At 36.6% G+C, this 21,908-nt stretch overlaps 1 protein-coding gene across 5 annotated transcripts in view; it reads right to left on the minus strand.

Moving 5' to 3' along the window:
- PPP2R3A (protein phosphatase 2 regulatory subunit B''alpha) overlaps positions 1-21,908 on the minus strand; it is a 239,841-nt gene that overhangs the window by 76,180 nt on the left and 141,753 nt on the right. For all 5 annotated transcript variants that reach the window (XM_069564768.1, XM_069564765.1, XM_069564769.1 and 2 more), the window contains 4 exons: positions 15,028-15,114; positions 11,156-11,312; positions 4,799-4,847; positions 4,011-4,100 (listed from right to left, as the gene is read on the minus strand). In XM_069564768.1, coding sequence (XP_069420869.1) covers positions 4,011-4,100; positions 4,799-4,847; positions 11,156-11,312; positions 15,028-15,114 — 383 coding nt within the window. The remainder of the gene's footprint in view (positions 1-4,010; positions 4,101-4,798; positions 4,848-11,155; positions 11,313-15,027; positions 15,115-21,908) is intronic.

Raw genomic sequence — 21,908 nt, forward strand, 5'->3', positions numbered from 1 at the left:
ATCCTACACATTTTGGTATGTTTTGCTTTTTATTCATTTAAAGTTTTAATATGTTGTTCTTTCATTTTCATTCATTTCAAATTAGTTTCTAATTTCCTTTGAAAGTGAAAGTGAAGTCGCTCAGTCACGTCCGACTCTTTGCGCCCCATGGGCTGTAGCCTACCTCTGTCCATGGGATTTTCCAGGCAATAGTCCGGGAGTGGATTGCCATTTCCTTCTCCAGGGGATCTTCCCAACCCAGGGATCGAACCCGGGTCTAGGTATTCTTTTTTGATCCACTGGTTACTTAAACTGTGTTATTAAAATTTTTGCATATTTGTGGAACCTCAAATTTCTTTCTGTTAATTTTATTCCATTGTGGTCAGATAACATAATTTGTATAATTTCACTTTTTATATTTTTTAAGGCTATTTTATGGCCTCCCACATATTCTATCCTGGAGAATTTTCTATGTGTACTTGGGAAGAATATATATTTCACTGTTCCTAGTTGGAACATTCTATAGACATATTAGGTACAATTGATTTCTAATTTTGTTTATAGTGTTGTTTATGACATTTATTTCCTTGTTGATCTTCTTCCTGGATGTTTTTCCATCACTGAAAGTGGGGGTACTGAAGTCTCCAAATACTATTGTTGAATTATTTATTTCTCTTTGCAATTCTGTTAGTTTTGTTTCATGTATTTTTAGGGCTCTGTGTTGTTAGTTGCATATATGTTTTTAATTATAATGTCTTTCTGTTGGATTGACCCCTTTATGAAACAGAATGTCCTGCTGTCTCTAGTAACACTTTTTGTACTGAACTCTAAGTCCTCTGATATTTATATAGCCACTCCAGGTTTCTTATGGTTGTTGTCTGCATTACATATCTTGATCCTTCCTCCTCCTTTGTTATCCCTCTTGTATCTTTAAACTTAGTATGTGTCTCATACAAACAGTAAAGAATTGTATCCAAAAAATGTTTTTTTTTGATCCAGCCTGAAAATCTCTGCTTTGATGGAATGATTATTCCATTCACATTTAATGTTATTACTGTTATAGTTGGACTTATGTCTGCCATTTTAATTTTTGTTTTTTAAGTGTCTTGGAGTTTTTCCTCTATTCTTCCTTTATTGCTTTCTTTTACATTTAAGTGAGTATTTTCTAAGTGGAACGCTTTAACTCTTTTAACAATTTTTTTTTACTATGTAATTTTGAGTTAGTTTCCTTCTGGTTCCTCTAGAGCTTACCATATACATTTCAACTTAGAATTACTTCAAACTGATACTTAATTCCTGTGAGATACTGAAGTGTTACTCCTATATAACTCAATTGCCTCATCCCTCTTTTTTGTGCTATTATCTCTCTATATTACAAGTCCAATAATACAGTGTTCTAATTATTATTGTATAAAATTTATGATTTTTAAAGAAGCTGATAGAAAGCAAACAAGTATATATTCATGTTTGTTAATAAAGCTTTATTATAATTTCTATCATTTATCTATAATTTCTATCTATAATTTCTATCATTTATGTCATTTGTTTCTATGGAATAACAGAAGGAAAAGATGGGAAGTATTGAGGAAAGCTTTTTTTATAACTAAGTAAATATGAAAGGTAAAAGATTAAGAGGGTTAATTAAGAACACCCCAAAGGCAAGAAACAGAAAAATGCACAGCTTTCAAAGAATTGAGGATTTAGATAATTAAAAGCACCTAAGGTTTTCCCAGTAGTCATGTATGGATGTGAGAGTTGGACTATAAAGAAAGCTGAGTGCTGAAGAATTGATGCTTTCAAACTGTGGTATTGGAGAAGACTCTTCAAGAGTCCCCTGGACTGCAATGAGATCCAACCTGTCAATCCTAAAGGAAATCAGTCCTGAATATTCATTGGAAGGACTGATGCTGAAGCTGAAACTCCAGTACTTTGGCCACCTGATGTGAAGAACTGACTCACTGGAAAAGACCCTGATGCTAGGAAAGATTGAAGGCGGGAGGAGAAGGGGATGACAGAGGATGAGATGGTTGGATGGCATCACCGACTCAATGGACACAACGTTGAGTAAACTCTGTGAGTTGCTGATGGACAGGGAAGCCTGGTGTGCTGCAGTCCATGGGGTCGCAAAGAGTCGGACATGACTGAGCGACTGAACTGAACTGAAGCATTCAAAAAATGGATTAATAATATAAACAAGCACACTTACTGGCACAGAAATAAACTGTTATGTGAAGAAATGTGTCACAAAATTGCATAATATGATGCCATTTAGTATACTATGTCATTTGGTGCAGAGAGGAGGAGTAGGGTGAATGGAGGAGGCAAAGGAAGAGAAGGGAGGGGGATGAGGCTGGAGGACCATACCAAAATGTTAGCTATGGGTCAAAGAATTACGGATAAATTTTATATTAAGGTTTCTGAATGTATATATTTAAAGTTTTTAATATTTAATGTGTATTTGTGATAAAACAATAAACTAAAAAAATTAATCCAGCAGAAATGAGCAAAAGACACAAAAAGGCAAGTCACCTTAGATGAAATAAAATGGCCAAAAATGTATGAAAAAACTTCCGCCTCTCTAGTAATGAAAGAAATGCAATGTAAGATAACGCTGAATTTATTACTTATCAAATGGGAAAGATTCTTAAAGAGGAAGATATTTAGTGTGAATAAGTGTTATAGGAAATACACTCAATACTCTGTTGATGAAAGTATAAAATGAAAATACATTCTGAAAATAAATTTAATAGTTTTTATAATATCTATAATATAATATCTATAATATAATATCTATAATATCTATGCCCTTTAATTTAGCGATTCCTTTTCTGGGGAATTTATTTTAAGGAAAAGTATAGTGGCTGTTGGGCTTCCCAGGAGGCATTCGTGGTAAAGAATGTGCCTGACAATGCAGGAGATGTGGGTTGGGTTTGATCCCTGGGTGGGGAAGATCCCCTGGAGGAGGGCACGCAACCCACTCCAGGATCCTTAGCTGGAGAATCCCATGGACAGAGGAGCCTGGAAGGCTACAGTCCATGGAGTCACACAGTCAGACATGACTAAAGTGACTTAGCACTCATGCATGCATAGTGGATTATTACAACTGTTTAGCTAAAACTACTAGGGGATATTTAGGAGAATAAATTAATCTAAATACCCAAAGAGTATATAAAAGTTTATATGAAAAAGACTATACAACACATTCCAACTTTTAATAGTGTCTTTTTCTGAGTGGTAATTATTAGTATTAAAACTATTATTAAAATTTATTTTCTTCTGCTTTATCTATGTTTTCTGTCTATAATGAATAATAAATTACTTTTTGAAATGGACACAAAGTTATTTAATATTCATGCTGCCCATGAAATAAATTAGTTTCATTTCTATTTCAGTGATTTCCAAACCATATATCTAACATTTAGATAACTTTTTGAACTAATATGCAGATAGCCGAGTCAGTGATGCTAGCAAGCAGCATCAGGGACTATAGGCTCCCCCACCCTTGGTCCTGAGCATAAGCTATGTTCAGGGTGCTGTGTTACACAAGATATGTAAAAAAAGAAAGGGACATAGATTTTTGCATCCTTTTTTTTTCTTTTTATTCCTAGCTTGTGTAACACAGTGTTACAGATGTCTAAGAAACAGGTACATAAATCACAGCTACCAATCAAGGTATGCGAAAGAAATGGAGAGATGATTCTAACTGGCAGAGTGAGGGCGTGTTCTCCAGTTTACTACTGTACCAGGAAGATCATGAAACAACTAAAATTCACAGTTATCTATTCCCATATTTCATATAAATGCTTGCTATTCTTCAGAGACAGCTCACATGTCACGTCACCTTTGTTTCTGGGGGTAAGAGCACTTCTCTTGATACACTGTGACTGTGTACTCAAGTCTGAGGGCAGAGACTAAGTCTAACCCATCCTGGCACCCCTAGTTAACCTGGCATTCACTAGATATTCATCATACACTTTTCAAATTTTGTTCATTTGTTTAACATCTGGGCAAAGGAAACTTAGAAGTCATACCTGGTGGGGTTCCTTTTGTCTTCCTCAGAGATCAAAAACCAAACAAAATCTGCATAGCTCATTCGTCCCTCTTTCTGTACTGTTTTACCCCTGAAGAAAACACATGGTTACAAAGTTTCCTAAACAATTAATTACTCTTCTAAATTTAGCAGGATGACAGACTTAAGGAATAAAGTAATATTTCTTTGGAAATTAAGTTAAAAAACACCACAGAATGCCGGAAATCTCATAAAGGGCAACCTCTTTCATTGCCTATCTTATTTTCAAATGCCTCGAGGATGAAATTAGAAAGCATTTGCAGATTTGAAGGAACTCTGGTTTCTAATTTGAATACAAATCAGGTCAAATACTGTTACCTGTGCTTAGATAAACAGGGCTTCCCTGATACCTCAGTTGGTAAAGAATCCACCTGTAATACAGGAGACTCCAGTTTGATTCCTGGGTCGGGAAGATCTGCTGGAGAAGGGATAGGCTACCCGCTCCAGTATTCTTGGGCTTCCCATGTGGCTCAGCTGGTAAAGAATCCGCCTGCAACGTGGGAGACCTGGGTTCAATCCTTGGGTTCGTAAGATCCCCTGGAGAAAGGAAAGGCTACCCACTCCAGTATTCTGGCCTGGAGAATCCTGTATATTAAAGTATTAATGCCATCATGTATGAAGCCACATTGCATATTTTGTAGGGTATTATCTAACCTACAGCACTGACAAATTACACAGGAAGCCTTGCTGAAAGGACATTGCTAAAGTATTACCTGTAGTTCATTTTAAAACTCAGATGGTTTTTCTTACCTTGTTACTGCCCCAGAGAATATTCTTTCAATAATCCTGTTTGATGAAGCTAAATATAAATAAAAAGTACAAAGCTAGTTAAAACATGCTCCAAAAGGTATCATTTTTGGCAAATTTATTTTCAAGTAGCCACAAGGTTAAACTTAATAATCTTCCATGATAAGAATACGAGTAGTTGAATTTTTACTTTTTATGTACAATTGATATTTTTTGAAAGAAGTAATTTGAGATAGCTTGGTCTATCCATCATTTAAAAAAGAACAGGCAAATGGATGCACCTGACAGCTGAAATATATTAATACCGTTGAGCACCAAATTGGTTCTGAATATCCTGACAAGGGAGACAAAAATGTACAAAATTTATATTGATCTTGTTATCCAACAAGACAAGACAACATTTCCTCTAAAACAAGACAGAGTTTATCCTAGCATTAAATTCAAGGGGAAACTGATTTTTGGGGATTTGAGTCAAACAATGGAGAACTGTTTTTCAGGTAGAATTTTAGAAAAGGTACCAAAAACAAACCACAAAATACTTTTCTTACATTCTTATCCTATAAAATTCCAGGATATAACATGATATACAATTTAAAAATAAATTCCATCAGTAAATTTTATTCAGAGAGAGATTATTATGTCTTAAGATAGTATATTGCATTTGATGATAGATCCTAGTAATCTGTATCAGTGTACCTCACTGTGAGTTCAAAGTAACCAAAAGCATTAGTCAAAAAAAAGGAGGTAACAATGAACCTCAGATCTAGGGATGTGGTGAGGATAGGAATCTGTTCTTTTAACAAATGCCTCGCCAATGGTAGGCACACTACAATTTCAGAACCAGTGTTGAGGTCATTAGAGAGTTAGCAGCTACCAGCATCTAACTCTTCTGTGTAGCGTTAGGTACAGTCAGCATAAAGGTTCATTACTTTGGTTGAAGAATGTTGTGAAAATGAGTGTCAGCACGGCCATTCCTGGACACATACCAAAGGCTGTATAAGGGCCCTCTAGAGTTTGTTGAGCACTGGTTTATGGGGTTAATAATTTGAAAATAAGAGGAAATAGAACAAAAGGCAGCTACATAGGAAAGGCAGAGATATTTATTTCTGAAGTCTTTCTTTAGATTTGGAAGGTTTAACTTCCTAAAACTGCAGATCATGTTGTCCCATTAAGGACAGGTTGGTGGGTAGGCAATTACACAGAGTTTCAGTGGCCCCTTCGTTGTGCAGGCCGAGATGCCTGCTTTTCTGGACTTCATTCCTTTAACATGCCTCTAATGAGTTACTATATGTGTATATACAATATTTTAGGCGCTACTGAGAACTACGTTTATGACAGCCAGAAAAGGTGCTTTAGAGCCCATAGGGTTTTGTGTGATCTCTTGAGGCTAGCTCATGTTATACAGATGATCTGGCCACTGATGATCAAAAAGGGCATAGCTAATAAAGCTGATCCAATACCCCTATAAATATCTCCATCTTTATACTATGCTTGTAATAGGAAAGTATGACTATAGGCATAACACAGAGATACTGTGGGTTCAGTTCCAGGTCACCTCAATACAGTGAATATCACAATAAAGTGAGTCATATGAATTTTTTGGTTTCCCAGTGCATATGGGTTATATTTGTACTATACTATAGTCTATTATGTGTTTAATAGCAGTTATGTCTTTAAAAAACCAATGTATATAAAAATATTTTATTGCTAAAAAAATGCTAATAATCATCTGAGCCTTCAGCAAACTGTAATCTTTTTGCTGGTGGAGGGTCCTGCCACCACCAATGTTGGTGGCTGCTGACTGATCAGGGTGATGGTTGTTGAAGGCTGGGGTGGCTTTGGCAATTTCTTAAGACTACAATGAAATCTGCCACATAGATCGACTCTTCCTTTCACAAATGATTACTCTGTTATGTGCAATGTAGTTTGACAGCATTTCACCCATAGCAGAAATTCTTTCAAAATTGGCGACAATCTTCTCAAACCTTGCTGCTGCTTTATCAATTAAGTTCATGTAATATTCTAAATCCTTTGTTGTCATTTCAACAGTCTTCACACTGTCTTTGCCAGGAGTAGATTCCATCTCAAGAAAGTGCTCTCTTTGCTCATCCATAAGCAGCAACTCCTCATCTGTTAACGTTTGATTATGGGATTGTAGTGATTCAGCCACATCTTCAGGCTCCTCCTCTGATTTTAGTTCTCTTGCTCTTTTTACCGCATCTGTAGTTGCTTCCTCCACTGAAGTCTTGAACCCCTCAAAACATGCATGAGAATTCGAACTGACTTCTAAGTTCCTGTTCATGTTGGTATCCTGCCCTCATGAATCATGAATGGTCTTAATGGCATCTAGAATGGTGATCCTTTACAGTAGGTTCTCAATGGACTTTGCCCAGATCCATCAGAGGAATCATTACCTATGGTAGCTATGCCCTTATGAAATATATTTCTTGAATAAGACTTGAAAGTTGAAATTACTCTTTGATCCATTAGGTGCAGAATGGATGTTGTGTCAGTAGGCATTTAAAGAACATTAATCTCATTGCACAATCTCTATCAGAGCTCTTGAGTGACCAGGTGCACTGTCAATCAGGGTCATATTTTGAATCTTTTTTTTTTTTTCTGAGCAGTAGGTCTCAACAGTGGGCTTAAAATATTCAGAAAATCATGTTGTAAACAGATGTGCTGTTATTCAGGCTTTGTTGTTCCACTTGCAAAGTGCAGGCATAAAGAGATTTAGCATAATTCTTAAGGGCCTTTGGATCTTTGGAATGGTAAATAAGCACTGTTTTCACCTTAAAGTCACTACCTGCACTGCATTAACCCCTAAAAAGACAGTCAGCCTGTCCTTTGAAGGTTTGAAGCCAGGCACTGACTTCTCTCTAGATATGAAAGTCCTAGATGGCATCTTCTTTCAACAGAAGGCTGTTTTGTCTACATTGGAAATCTGATGTTTAGTGTAGCCACTTTCATGATCTTAGCTAGATCTTCTAGATAACTTGTTGTTTCACCTTGCACTTTCATATTATAGAGATGGCTTCTTTCCTTAAACCTCATGAACCAGTTTCTGCTAGTTTCAAACTTTTCTCCTGTAACTTCCTCACTTCTCTTAGCCTTCACAGTTGAAGACAACCTTGCTCTGGATTAGAATCTGGCCTCAGGGAATGTTGTGGCTGGTGTGGTCTTCTATCCAGCCTACTAAAATTTTCTACATATCAGCAAACAAAGTGTTTCACTTTCTTTTTCTTCTTTTTTGGCTGCATCACACAACCTGTGGGATCTTAGTTTCCTGGCCAGGGATTGAACATGGGCTCTCGGCAGTGAAAGCGTGGAGTCTTAACTGCTGGATCAGCAGGGAATTCCCTGCTTCACTTTCTTATTCATGTGTTCACTGGAATAGCACTTTTAATTTCCTTCAAGAACTTTTCATTCACAGCTTGGCTAACTGGCACAAAAAAGCCTAGCTTTCAGCCTATCCTAGCTTTCAACATGCCTTCCCCTCTAAGGTTCTAGCTTTTGATTTGAGGTCAGAGATGTGCCACTCTCCCTTTCATTTGAACACTTAGAGACCATTTATGGTATGTATTAACTGGCCTGATTTCAATATTGCTGTCTCAGGGAACAGGGAGACCGGAGGAGAGGGAGAGAGATGGGGAAGACTTGGTGAAACACTCAGAACACCAACAACAGTTATCAACTAAGCTTTCTGTCGCCTAGGTGTGGTTCATGGCACCCCAAAACAATTATAATAGTAACATCAAAGATCACTGACCACAGAGCATCGTAACAAATATAATGTTATATATCAATAAGTCAATAAAATTTTGACATATTGTAAGAATTACCAAAATGTGACAAAGACACAAAATGCACAAATGCTGTTGGAAAGATGGCACTGACAAGACCTGCTCAATGCAGGGCTGCCACAAACATTCAACTTGTTAAAAAAAAAAGCTCTATTTGCAAAGTATAATAAAGCAAAGTGAATTAAAATGAGGCACACCTACCTGTATTTAAAGAAAGACAGATACAGTACTAAAACGATTTTTTATCAATAAGTATGATTTAGTATTTCCTCTTGATGCCTGGTTGGCATGTGAACTTTTGAGAACTAGAACTCTGTTTGCTAAACATGGAAAGGTCTGTGAATATTGACATGTAGAATGAACCTTTTCTTCTAGCATAGATACAGTAAATAACAGAAACAAAGCATTTATTTAAGATTTGTACTTTGCTACATCTAAAAGGATAAAGGCTTATAAATAGGGACAATCTTATGAGAGAAGAATGAATCAATGTATCTTGGTGCTTGGTTAAGAATATGCAATCAGCAGATAATAGATTCTAAGTTTACTACTGGTCAAAATGAAGTAAAAAGGGTAGTAACATGTGATATATAATTTTTTGTTTTCTGGCAAAAGAAAGCACACCAAATTCATCTGCAGAGAAACTATGTTTTCTAGAGCTAAATTCCAAAAAGTTTTATGAATCCTTGAAAGCACTGGCAAGTTAGAAACATCATTTTCTATTTCTAGTTTTTTAAGGAATCTCCACACTGTTCTCCATAGTGGCTGTACTAGTTTGCATTCCCACCAACAGTATAAGAGGGTTCCCTTTACTCCACACCCTGTCCAGCATTTATTGCTTGTAGACTTTTGGATCACAGCCATTCTCACTGGCGTGAAATGGTACCTCATTGTGGTTTTGATTTGCATTTCTCTGATAATGAGTGATGTTGAGCATCTTTTCATGTGTTTGTTAGCCATCTGTATGTCTTCTTTGGAGAAATGTCTGTTTAGTTCTTTGGCCCATTTTTTGATTGGGTTGTTTATTTTTCTGGTATTGAGCTGCAGGAGTTGCTTGTATATTTTTGAGATTAGTTGTTTGTCAGTTGCTTTATTTGCTATTATTTTCTTCCATTCTGAAGGGTGTCTTTTCACCTTGTTTATAGTTTCCTTTGTTGTGAAGAAGCTTTTAAGTTTAATTAGGTCTCATTTGTTTATTTTTGCTTTTATTTTCAGTATTCTGGGAGGTGGGTCATAGAGGATCCTGCTGTGATTCATGTTGGAGAGTGTTTTGCCTATGTTCTCCTCTAGGAGTTTTACAGTTTCTGGTCTTACAGTTAGATCTTTAATCCATTTTGAGTTTATTTTTGTGTATGGTGTTAGAAAGTGTTCTAGTTTCATTCTTTTACAAGTGGTTGACCAGTTTTCCCAGCATGACTTGTTAAAGAGATTGTCTTTTCTCCATTGTATATTCTTGCCCCCTTTGTCAAAGATAAGGTGTCCATAGATGCAATCCATAGACCCAGCAATCCCACTGCTGGGCATACACACTGAGGAAACCAGAATTGAAAGAGACATGTGTACCCCAATGTTCATCACAGCACTGTTTATAATAGCCAGGACATGGAAGCAACCTAGATGTCCATCAGCAGATGGATAAGAAAGCTGTGGTATATATACACAATGGAGTATTACTCAGCCATTAAAAAGAATATATTTGAATCAGTTCAAATGAGGTGGATGAAACTGGAGCCTATTATACAGAGTGAAGTAAGCCAGAAAGAAAAACACCAATACAGTATACTAACACATATATATGGAATTTAGAAAGATGGTAACAATAACCCTGTATGCAAGACAGCAAAAGAGACACAGATGTATAGAACAGTCTTTTGGACTCTGTGGGACAGGGAGAGGGTGGGATGATTTGGGAGAATGGTATTGAAACATGTATAATATCATATAAGAAACGAATCGCCAGTTCAGCTTCGATTCAGGATACAGGATGCTTGGGGCTGGTGCACTAGGATGACCCAAAGGGATGATATGGGGAGGGAGGTGGGAGGGGGGTTCAGGATGGGGAACATGTGTATACCCGTGGTGGATTCCTGTTGATGTATGGCAAAACCAATACAATATTGTAAAGTAATTAGCCTCCAATTAAAATAAATAAATTTAAACTTAAAAAAAAGAAACATCATTTTCATCCTTAGCTGTTTATAAATAGTGTCAATTGAGAATTTATAAAGGTGTATATAATTTTCTTTCAAATAAACTTTACATAGATGTGGTTCTTATTGAATTCACCAGGAGAAAACCAGCATCACTATAAAGACTCATCCATTCATCAAAACCAAGACTCTAATTTCTTACTTACCTACAAACCCCTTCTCCTAAACCTGGTTTCTAGATAAAAACTTAGTATCTTCACTTATTTCGACTTTAAAATTCTTGGCTTTTTCAAGAAGATTTGATTAGATACATAATTTAAGAAATGGGAATTCCCCATAATGAGTGAGCACAATTTAACTCTTGTTTCCTTCAAAATAGCTAAGTCAACATCCACAGAAACACTCACCCTGGTCATTGTATCGAGATAGATCGGCCTGGCTGATGTAGAGGTCATGATCACTATCTAGTTCCCAGAATTTACAATAAATAACATAGAAGTGTTCATAGGAGAAGTAATCTGTGATTTGGTTTATATCTTCTTCTTCTTCCAAAAGGGCTAGAGTCTGAAATGGTATGAATAAAAGGATTATTTTATTTTAAAAATATGAAGACCCAGCTTTGGCCATTATTCAGATTCTAGTACATTTTTATTCTAAACTGAATTAAAAAATTTGGTTTTGGTACCAAACCAGGAAATTTACTAAGCAACATCATCCTATCTTTTAATCAATTGACCAATCTGCAAGCATTTATGAACTCTGTACTATTTTTAGCAAAGAATATGGAGGATTCAAAAGCAAGGAAAGGGAAGAACTATCACCAAGAGAACTGCAGCCTATCAAAGGTCCCCCGACGAGGAAGCACAGAACAATCAGACAACAGACTTTCAATTACATGACCGTAAGCTGACACTGCTTTTAACTTTTCAGATTTACGAAAAGTGGTCTTATATCTATTCTGTTATGAAGAGTGGGCATCCACAGGCAGGGTTTGGCTTTGTAATGGCATCAAGTTTACCAGAAAGGTGACTCATGTATACCTCTGTGATAGTGTGGGGCAGCCTGGTATAAAAGGCATGGGGGTAGAGCTGCAGGGCCCTGAACTAGAAATATTATCTGGGTCTCTCTTGACTCCCTGTGTGCCCCTAGGATAAACACCCAAACCAATCATTTTTGAGTGCAGAATTCTTATTATCAGTCAACATATAAGTGGCCAGACATATATGAAGACCTTTTTAGAAAGATTCAGAAAAAAAAAAAGATAAACCATAAGGAAACTCAGGAAATAGAAAAAACAAAGTGAGATGACAGAAATAAGATCAGATATATCAATAGTCGGGACATCCATCATAGCTCAGTCGGCAAAGAATCTGCCTGCAATGAAGGAGACCCAGGTTCAATTTCTGGGTTGAGAGGATCCCCTGGAGAAGGAAATGGCAACCCACCCCAGTACTCTTGCCTGTAGGTTCCCATGGACAGAGGAGCCTGGCAGGCTATAGCTCATGGGTTGCAAGAGTCAGACATGACTTAGCGACTAAACCACTGCCACATCAACAATCACAATAAAGGTAAAGAGATAAATCTCTCTATTAAAAGATTTTCAGATTAAGAATAAAACTCAGATCCAAAAAGCATATCTAGGTATATGTTGTCCATAAGAGATAAGTCTGACAGAGGATGAGATGGTTGGATGGCATCACCAACTTGATGGACTTGAGTTTGAACAGGTTCCAGGAGTTGGTGATGGACAGGGAAGCCTGGAGTGCTGCAGTCCATGGGGTCGCAAAGAGTCGGACATGACTGAATGACTGAACTGAACTTAAAATTTTAAAGTAAGGTTAAAATATATACTAGCTAAATCTTAGAAAGAAGGCATGTCAATATTAGAAAATAAAATGGAATCCAAGGTGAAAAGCATTATAAGAAAGATAACTATTAATATTTTATAATGCAAATGTATTACTTTGATAAGATTCATTTTCTAAAATGTGAATACTGGAAATCCAAAATACTTTGGCAAATTGAAAACAAGATAAATTATGAAATTATGGTAAAAGAGACTCAATGAAAGATTTTACAGCCAGTAAAAATTATAAAGTCTACATAGAAACATGACATGCTAAGTGCAAAATATAGGATATACAACTGTACACACTAAGAACTATATTAAGTTCTAAAATCCAAATATGCATGTGAATACGACTAGAAGTACACATAAAAATATTAGTTTTATTAGGGTACTAAAATATGCTTTCTCTTCTGTTTTCCACACTTGCTTGTAATGTTTTTATACAATGATTGTTAATGTATAAAGCAGAATACGTAAGATAAAATAAATCTTGAGAAGCAGGGGGCTCTCATTTTCATCTACTGGATTGTTATAAAATGAAAAAAATGAATCCCTTCTGCTGTTGGTGAGTATGTGAATTTAAGTATGCATTAGCGCAGGCATTTAGGAGGGTAACTTGGCAGGATCTATGAAACTGAAAATGCACACACCATCTGATCCAGGATTTTCCTTCCAGTAGTCTATTTTAGAGATATTCGTACTCATATGGACATAAGAGGGGAGTGTAAGGGTGTTTGCTGCATTACTCTAATAGGGAGAATATGAAACGACTTGAACATCTTCCATATGTATGTAATTACAGCATAGCCATGCCACAGATTATGCTGTAGTTAAAAGAATGAGATAGAGTTATATTGATCGAAATGAAAAAACATCAAGACATACTGTTAAGTTAAAAAAAGTTAACAGAATATAAGTGTGGTCTCACATATTAAAAAAAATTCATAAAAGCAGCCATCTAGAACAAAACTAAATAAATACTCCATACATTTATACTCCATACACATGCATAAAAAGGAATAAAACCACAGATAATATGGGTTCCCTCTGATAAAAGGAGTGAAATGGCAGGATAAAGAGATAAATAGTGACTTCTGGTTATTATTTTATACATGTTTACATTATTTGAACATTTTATGTGCATACATTCAGGTACTAACAGGCAAACTAAGGAGAGGGTTAGGGAAGAAAATAGAGGGAAGCAGAATACTTGAGCTCGTTCAGTCACTTAGTAGCTGTATGATCTTATCCAAGTCATTCAACCATATTTGCGCCTCAGAGTTTATTGTAAGTAAGAAAAATCTGGAATAATGATCTAGAAATACAAACAATATGCATCAGGAATGTTAGGATTATCATTCTTCAGATGTAAGGCCTTTTTTCAATGGAATTCTTGCCATCTCAACCCATCCCATGTAACCTCCTGAGAGCTCAGGCAAAAACCAGATGTTTAATAAATATTAATAATGACTCTAATGATGACTTTTCATGTATTAGAATAAGAAATGTCTGCATATCTATTATAGACTGGTAATTTCGCCAATTTTGTCTGTCCCAGATGAAGACGGGAAAAAAGTAAGAGTGTAAACAAAGTTGTATTATTCACCCAAGTTTCATTTAGTATAATTTATTTAAAATAAAACATTTCATTTCCTTTCAAGTGTGACCAATTCTACTTTCTTTAAGTTAGTAGAAATGCTTGAAAAATCAAGCATGAAAACTGCCTCGGTAAAAGGCACCCACTAGTGATCAATACTTTCTCATTTGGTAAAAAAAAAATAATTGAATGAAATACATTCTTTCTTAAAAGGAATTTTCAGTATTTTTCTCCAGCAGGAGCTGGATAAAGAGTCATTGCTCAAAGGAACAAGTTGAAACTCCTCCATTTGTTTTGCCAGGCTCTTCCCAACCTGGCCCTGTCTCACCCCTCAGGCCTCGTCACTGGTCACTGATCACTCTCTCCTTGGAGCCTGTGGCCACTTCAGACTGTCCTGCAGTTCCTGAACATGACACTTTCACGCATCTGGGCCTTTGCTTACGCTGCTTGCTCTATCTGGAATCCCCTTTTCTTTTAATTTTTTTATCTGTAAACACTTGATATCTTCAAGGTCAATATCACATGCCAGTCATACTGTGAAGCCTTCATTGCATATTTATGACACATTTCTGTGGAATTTTTCAAGTCAGGTGTGGCTGTCTGTACACTTTTCTCTTTTGTTCCACAGTGCATGCCCTGATGCGAAAATCGCTTGTTACTCATCTTTGTTCCCCCAACACATCCCAGGTAGCTGATAACTGCTTAATAACCGAAAATAGTGACTTTGCAAATAATACGGCTTTGCACATAATGAGCATGCAAATATTTGTTAAATGAAGTTAACACTGTCATTTAAATTGCTCCTTAAATATAAATTTCAATGAAAGGCATACTTGCAAAAAGTTGCTTTTTCTTATCTCTGTTGCAGTAATTTTTCCACTCCAAGATCTGTTGACTGTGTAGAATATTCTCTGAATAACCTGGTTCCAGAAGGAAAACAAAACCAAATAAAAACATTAAAGATACCTATTATATTATCAAAGGCCATCTTATGAATATTCTTTGAACCAAGCTAAGTTTTGTGATTGTATCCAGTGTCATTTCTAGTAAAAGTGTTTAAAAATCTACATCGATATACTTTACATCTGCCCTTATAATTCTAAGAATAAAAAGATTCTTTGCTCACAAGTCTGCATTTCCTAGGTGCCTACATGTTACTTTTTTTTTTTTTAACTTTTCATACAGTGATGCCTGATTCAAGTAGGGCCTATTAGGCTAGGTGTTCTTGGAAAGCACAAGAGGTGAGAAGTATACACTGGGTTGGCTTAACAATTACTGGGTCAGAAGAATGGCTGCCAATGTGGTATGTTTCAAAAGGGCATTATTCCAGTTAGTATAGCCTTATCCATTGGTGTTTTGAAGACCTACAGACTCTGGAAACTCAGATACATTTGGGATAATTTATATCCCAAGTCCTTACTTGGGCATGAACAATTTTGTTACTAACTGGGTTTTAGTAAGTTTAACAAAGGTGAAACTCTGGAGAAGACCAGGACAAGATGAAAGTGGAGGAGGAAGGATGGCAAGTGTGTCTGAAATTGAGGATGTATGTGCTGTGGTGGAGAGAGGACTGGGGAAGGAAGACAGGCTGCAGTCCTGGAGGTAGGAGGCCACGGTGCATTCTTTCAACTTTACCTGGCTTATTCCCACCCATTTAGTTTGCCCTTGACCTGGTAGTTTTTTTTTTTTTTTCATTTTTCCTTTTCTCCAAAAAGAAGCAAAGGTGAGAAAAGCAATTAAACAAGGTTTTTGGTATCCTGGCTTTGATTTTGATTATCTAATGATATGGAAATTCTGTATCCTTTGTGGTTTTTATCATAGAAGAGATTAGATCCCTATAAAAAGGCTATTTTAGTGCATGAAGAACAAAAAGGGGAAGACATTTAGACATCTATCCTAAACTAAACTACTATTCTGTTTCTGGACTCTTTGCAAACAGAGTGATTTCCAAGAATAAGAGGAAAAAACTAGCCTCATGATGAGGGTCCAGACTTCTGGCACCCGGCATTTCTCACCCCACCTTTGCTATCAGTGCTAACGTACCCTGATCCTTCAGAATCCAGCTCAATCACCAGCTCCATAGGAAGCCCCAGAACAGGGACTTGGGCTGAGCTGTCTTCTGTGCTCCTGACATCACCCATGTCTCCTTCAGTCATCCTGTGGTTATATTCTAGACACAGGTACACCCGACTGTCACCACCTCCAAACTCTAAGGAACCTGGTGTTTTTTCATGTGCATCCCAGTGCCTGATATATTGCTCTGCCTATATCATCAGGTGGTCAGTAACTACATGATAATTTAAGAAGAACTGAGGTATAATGAACATACATTAGTTTTTGGCATACTAATGATTTAATATTTGTGTATATTGTGAAGGGCTTTCCCGATGGCTCAGCAGGTAAAGAATCCACCTGAAATCTAGGAGACACAGGTTCAATTCCTGGGTCAAGAAAATTCCCTGGAGGATGGCAGGGCAATCCACTCCAGTATTCTTGCTGGGAAAATCCCATGGATAGAGGAGTCTGGTGGGTTAAGGTCCATGGAGTCGCAAAGAGCTTGACATGGCTGAAGTGACTGAACATATATATTGTGAAATGATCACCACTTCACATGAATGAAGTGAAGATGAAATGTCTACTTAACACCCACCACTGTAGTTACAGAATTTTTTTTCTTTTTAAGATTTACTCATAGTAATTTTCAAATATGCAGTATAGTATTATGATCTATAGTTATCATGCTGTACATTATATCCCCATGACTAATTTATTTTACAACTGGAAGTTTATGCCTTCTGATTTTCTTCACCCATTTCCCCCTCTCCCCATCTCTCACCTCTGGCAATCCTCAGTCTGTTCTCTGAGTTTATGAAGTTTTCTTTTTTTTCTTAAAGATTTATATCATACAGTATTTATCTTTCTCTGACTGATTTCACTTGGCACAATGCCCTCAAGGCCCATCTATAAATGGCAAGATTTCACTCTTTTCTAATGGATGAAAAATATTTCATTGTATATATATTCTGAAAGGGAAAGTTTCTCAGTCGTGTCAGACTCTTTGTGACCCCATTGACTATGCAGTCCACTGAATTCTCCAGGCCAGAATACTGGAGTGGGTAGCCTTTCCCTTCTCCAGGGGATCTTCCCAACCCAGAGACTGAACCCAAGTCTCCTGCACTGTGGGCAGATTCAGCTCCCAGCTGAGCTACAAGGGAAGCCCAAGAATACTGGAATGGGTAGCCTATCTCTTCTCCGGGGGATCTTCCCAACCCAGGAATATAACCAGGTCTCCTGAATTGCAGGCAGATTCTTTAACAACTGAGCTATCAGGGAAGCCCACATCTTCTGTATCCATTCATCTGTTAATGAACATTTAGCTTGTTTCCATATATTGGCCATTGTAAATAAGTGAAAGTGAAAGTGAAGTCGCTCAGTTGTGTCCCACTCTTTGAGACCCTGTAGCCCACCAGGTTCCTCCATCCATGGGATTCTCCAGGCAAGAATACTGGAGTGGGATGCCATTTCCTTCTCCAGGGGCATCTTCCCAAGCCAGAGATGGAAATAAGGCCATAGTAAATACAGGGGTGTGTGTGTCTTTTCAGGTTAGTGTTTCTGTTTTCTTTGGATGAATACCCAGAAGCGGAATTGCCAAATTAGCTCTATATTAATTTGTTTGAGGAACTTCCACTGGTTGCGCCAATTTACATTCTTTTCTCCACATCTTTGTTATTTCTTGTCTTTTTGATGAAAGCCATTCTAACAAGTGTGAGGTGATATCTCACTTTAGTTTTGATTTGAATTTCCCTGATGATTAGTAGTGTTGAACATCTTTTCATGTACCTATTGGCCATCTGTATGTCTTCTTTGGAAAATTGCTTGATAAATTAATGAGGTTGGAAAGCTGTGTAACAAAGACTTCTTAGTTATATTTGTAATAGAGACATATGTGTTGGATTCATAGCTAGCTAATTGAATAAACTCCAGAGTTTTGAACAGCAGATGGATGTAACCTAGGGAAGTAATTAATATTTTACATAAATCAGTATTGTTGTCTATGATTTATTGATAGTCTACATATAAGATATACAGAAAATATAAAACAGGAAACTGTGTACAAAATTATTGTGAAAGATTCTACTGGACGAGAGTGTAGATGTGATCATGATCTGAAGGGCTATCAGATGGAAGAAGTTGATTTGCTTTGCATTGCATCACAGTGTAGAACTAGAACTGGAATTACTAGAACTACTGGATAGAAATGCTTCAATGTAAATAAGAGTTCCCTAAAATTAGCCCTATTAAGCAATGGGTTGATGAAGTAGAGAAGTTTCTTCTCACCAAGTTATTTACGCAGAAACTCACAGGATTCCTATGTTAGGTGGGAGCAGGGACTAACTGATGTCTATAACTTCCCTACTGGCTCCACTCAGACTCTGAATGAGGTGCTTCAGGGCAGAGAATAGAGGATTTTAGGCCAGAAATTACATATATATATATGAAAATAAAAATTAAGAATATCTTTTATTATAGTTCCATGTTCCTTTTCTCAAGTTAAAGTCAATTACAACACATATTCTGAAGGAGATAAGCCCTGCGATTTCTTTGGAAGGAATGATGCTAAAGCTGAAACTCCAGTACTTTGGCCACCTCATGCGAAGAGTTGACTCATTGGAAAAGACTGATGCTGGGAGGGGTTGGGGGCAGGAGGAGAAGGAGACGACCAAGGATGGCTGGATGGCATCAGTGATTCGATGGATGTGAGTCTGAGTGAACTCCGGGAGTTGGTGATGGACAGGGAGGCCTGAAGTGCTGCAGTTCATGGGGTCGCAAAGAGTCGGACACAACTGAGCGACTGAACTGAACTGACAACACATATTATTATACCAAACTTTACATTATTAGATTTTGTCCTTATTTCTTGATTCTGAATATAAAATTAACTTTAAGTCTAAGTTTCCTATCTACCTAAATTTTATATATATATATATATAAACTCCTTAAATATTTTATATTACTTATGGAGGTACTATGTTATACTTAAAAGTATAAAACTTGAGTCTGTATTTTTGCTTATTTTATTCTTTTTTCATTTTTTGTTCTCACAGAATTTTTAAAATTTGTCAACATTTTGAATATCAAGTAATTTCCTATTTTAGCATCAGATAAGCTACTTGCCTCGTACTGTAAAAACCTGTACATGTATACCATTCTTCCATAGCCTAAATCTCCTTATTCAGCAGCCCCACTCTATCAGCACATTTATTGGGTTCCACAATACTGATTCAGCATTTTAACTTATTGAGGGAGGGGCACCATCTAGTGGTAAGAGCATGTAGCTGCTGGTTCTACACGAATTGCAGTCCCCCCCACCCCCAACTTTTGTCTACCAGTTTTAGGTTTTTAAAATGGAAATTAAGAAAACTATAAAAAAGTCAAAAAATGTAAAAATTAATAGCAGTAAGAATATCTACATACTACCAATGAGAGAAATGAAATTGGATAATTTTTCACCAGGGGATCTCTAGTCAACTTGATAGACAATTTGAATTATAAATCAGTTTTTCTTTATATCTACTCAACTGGAAGTTTCTAATTCACAATTTCAGATCACCGGGAATGGAAGGGGGCTTGCCTGGTGGCTCAGACCGTAAAGAACCTGCTTGCAAGCAGGAGACCTGGGTTCAGTCCCGGGGTTGGGAAGATCCCCTGGAGAAGTGATGGCTACCCACTCCACCATTCTTGCCTGGCGAATTCCATGGACAGAAGAGCCTGGCGGGCTACAGTCCATGAGGTTGCAGAGAGATGGTTACAAGCCTGAGTGACTGATACTTTTCACACTTTTAGGAATGGAAGTATGTGTTTGGTGGCTCTGTCAAGAGAGTTTTAGACAAGGAGATCGAACACAGACACAGAAATTACAGAGATTGCTCTTTGTAGGTGACATGGATGTAGATGAACAACTCAGTGCCAGAAGCCTGGCCCTTCTACTAGGCACCACCGAAATATCTTTACTGCCAGCACCAGTATTACGAAAAAGTATTTTCAATCTTATCGCTACCTCTTTCCTCAAAAGTCAGCATGTGCCAATAAGGATAAACAGAGTCTTATTTACTGGTAATTTCTTTGCATGGTATGCAAACTCAAGGGTCACAATTTGCAGGTATTTCCAATTTCCATTTTCACTCAATATCAAAAGGTTTATTACTCAACATCAACTCTTCTCTGGACATAAGGGTGACTTTGGGTATTTGCTATATGCATAGTTGGTGTTCTATCTTTCCAATCTAAAACAGCTGACAAAATAATTAAGATGAACTAAACAAACAAATATAGTCTTTTCCTGTAGCACAGGTTTTCACTGATAAATGGAAAATAAAAGTTGCCCAGTTTTCTTCATCATTTATGTGCCACACATAAGCTAATACTTGAGTCATACACTGTCAGCAGTTTCTTCCAACTGTAAAGTGAAATAACTGAGTAACTCTAGCATGCAAACAAAATACATTAATTGTCCTATGCTGTATGCCATTGAAATTATATTCAGTAGGGTCAGATGATAAATTAATTTTGCTTTTTTTGAGACATTTGTCATTAATTCTGAGGCTGATCTTTGTCTCTTGGAAATACTGTTGTCTATCTTTGCCATGAGCAGGGCAAAGTATGACACTTTTCTAAATTTGCTTACTATTATGCCTTTAGCAAGAAAATTAACTTCATACTAGAAAGCTTATTTTGTATTTTTTATAGAAAGATTCATTGTATTTTGATATAGCGCAAAATTTTCAATGACTTCATGTCATTATCTGACCAACTTTCATAACAGAAAAGACACTGTGGGGAACAGACCATCAGTCCAATAAAATTCTGTTCAGTGCGATGCTTTTTTATTGGCACCTCTGTGTTTTCAATGATAGTATGAGATTATCACAAACAAGCAGTTACACTTATCTCAGTATATACAGATTCACATTCTGTATTCTCAGTTGGACCTAATTTTACTATTTATGTTACGATGCTGTTTCGAGCTGCCCCATTATCACTATTTAATCATAAGTAGTTTACACTTTTATGACAACTTCTGAGTAATGGATTCATCTTTAAAACATTTTTATTGTTTACAATGTCGTGTTAGTTTCTTCTGTGCAGCAAAGTGAACAAGTTATACTGGATTCATTTTTGTGAACTGGGAATTTTAAAGTAGCATAATACTAGCAATAAAGTATAAATTAAAAAAAGTAAACAATAATATGCAAATACCATGGATATGTCAGCAGAAAATTAACTGAATTCTGTTAATTGACCTATGTAGTTCTTTTTGGTCAATGATTGACATACTAGTATTTCTCAGAAAATGTGAATCACACACAAACAAAATTGTATCATGGCTTTTCATTCTGAAATCATAAAACTACCAGGGGTCACTAGATGACCCCAGTCTATCATAGATCTGGGGATCATACTTTAGTAAATACCAAACTAGAAAGAGTACAAAGGAAAATTTGTGCTTTCATAATTCTGTTCTTTAACATCTTCTCTAAGAACAAATTCAAACGATTCCTATAGAGAGCATTTTCTGAATTGGCAGAAGGTTGGAATAGATTATCAAAATCTTTTCAATCTCTTGAGATTCTTCTAATACATTATTGAGTGACCAAAAAGTTTGTTCAGGTTTTTCTGTTACAGCTTACAGAAAAGCCTGAACAAACGTTTTGGC

This window comes from Ovis canadensis, chromosome 1, assembly GCF_042477335.2.
Source record: "Ovis canadensis isolate MfBH-ARS-UI-01 breed Bighorn chromosome 1, ARS-UI_OviCan_v2, whole genome shotgun sequence".
Taxonomy (NCBI): domain Eukaryota; kingdom Metazoa; phylum Chordata; class Mammalia; order Artiodactyla; family Bovidae; genus Ovis; species Ovis canadensis.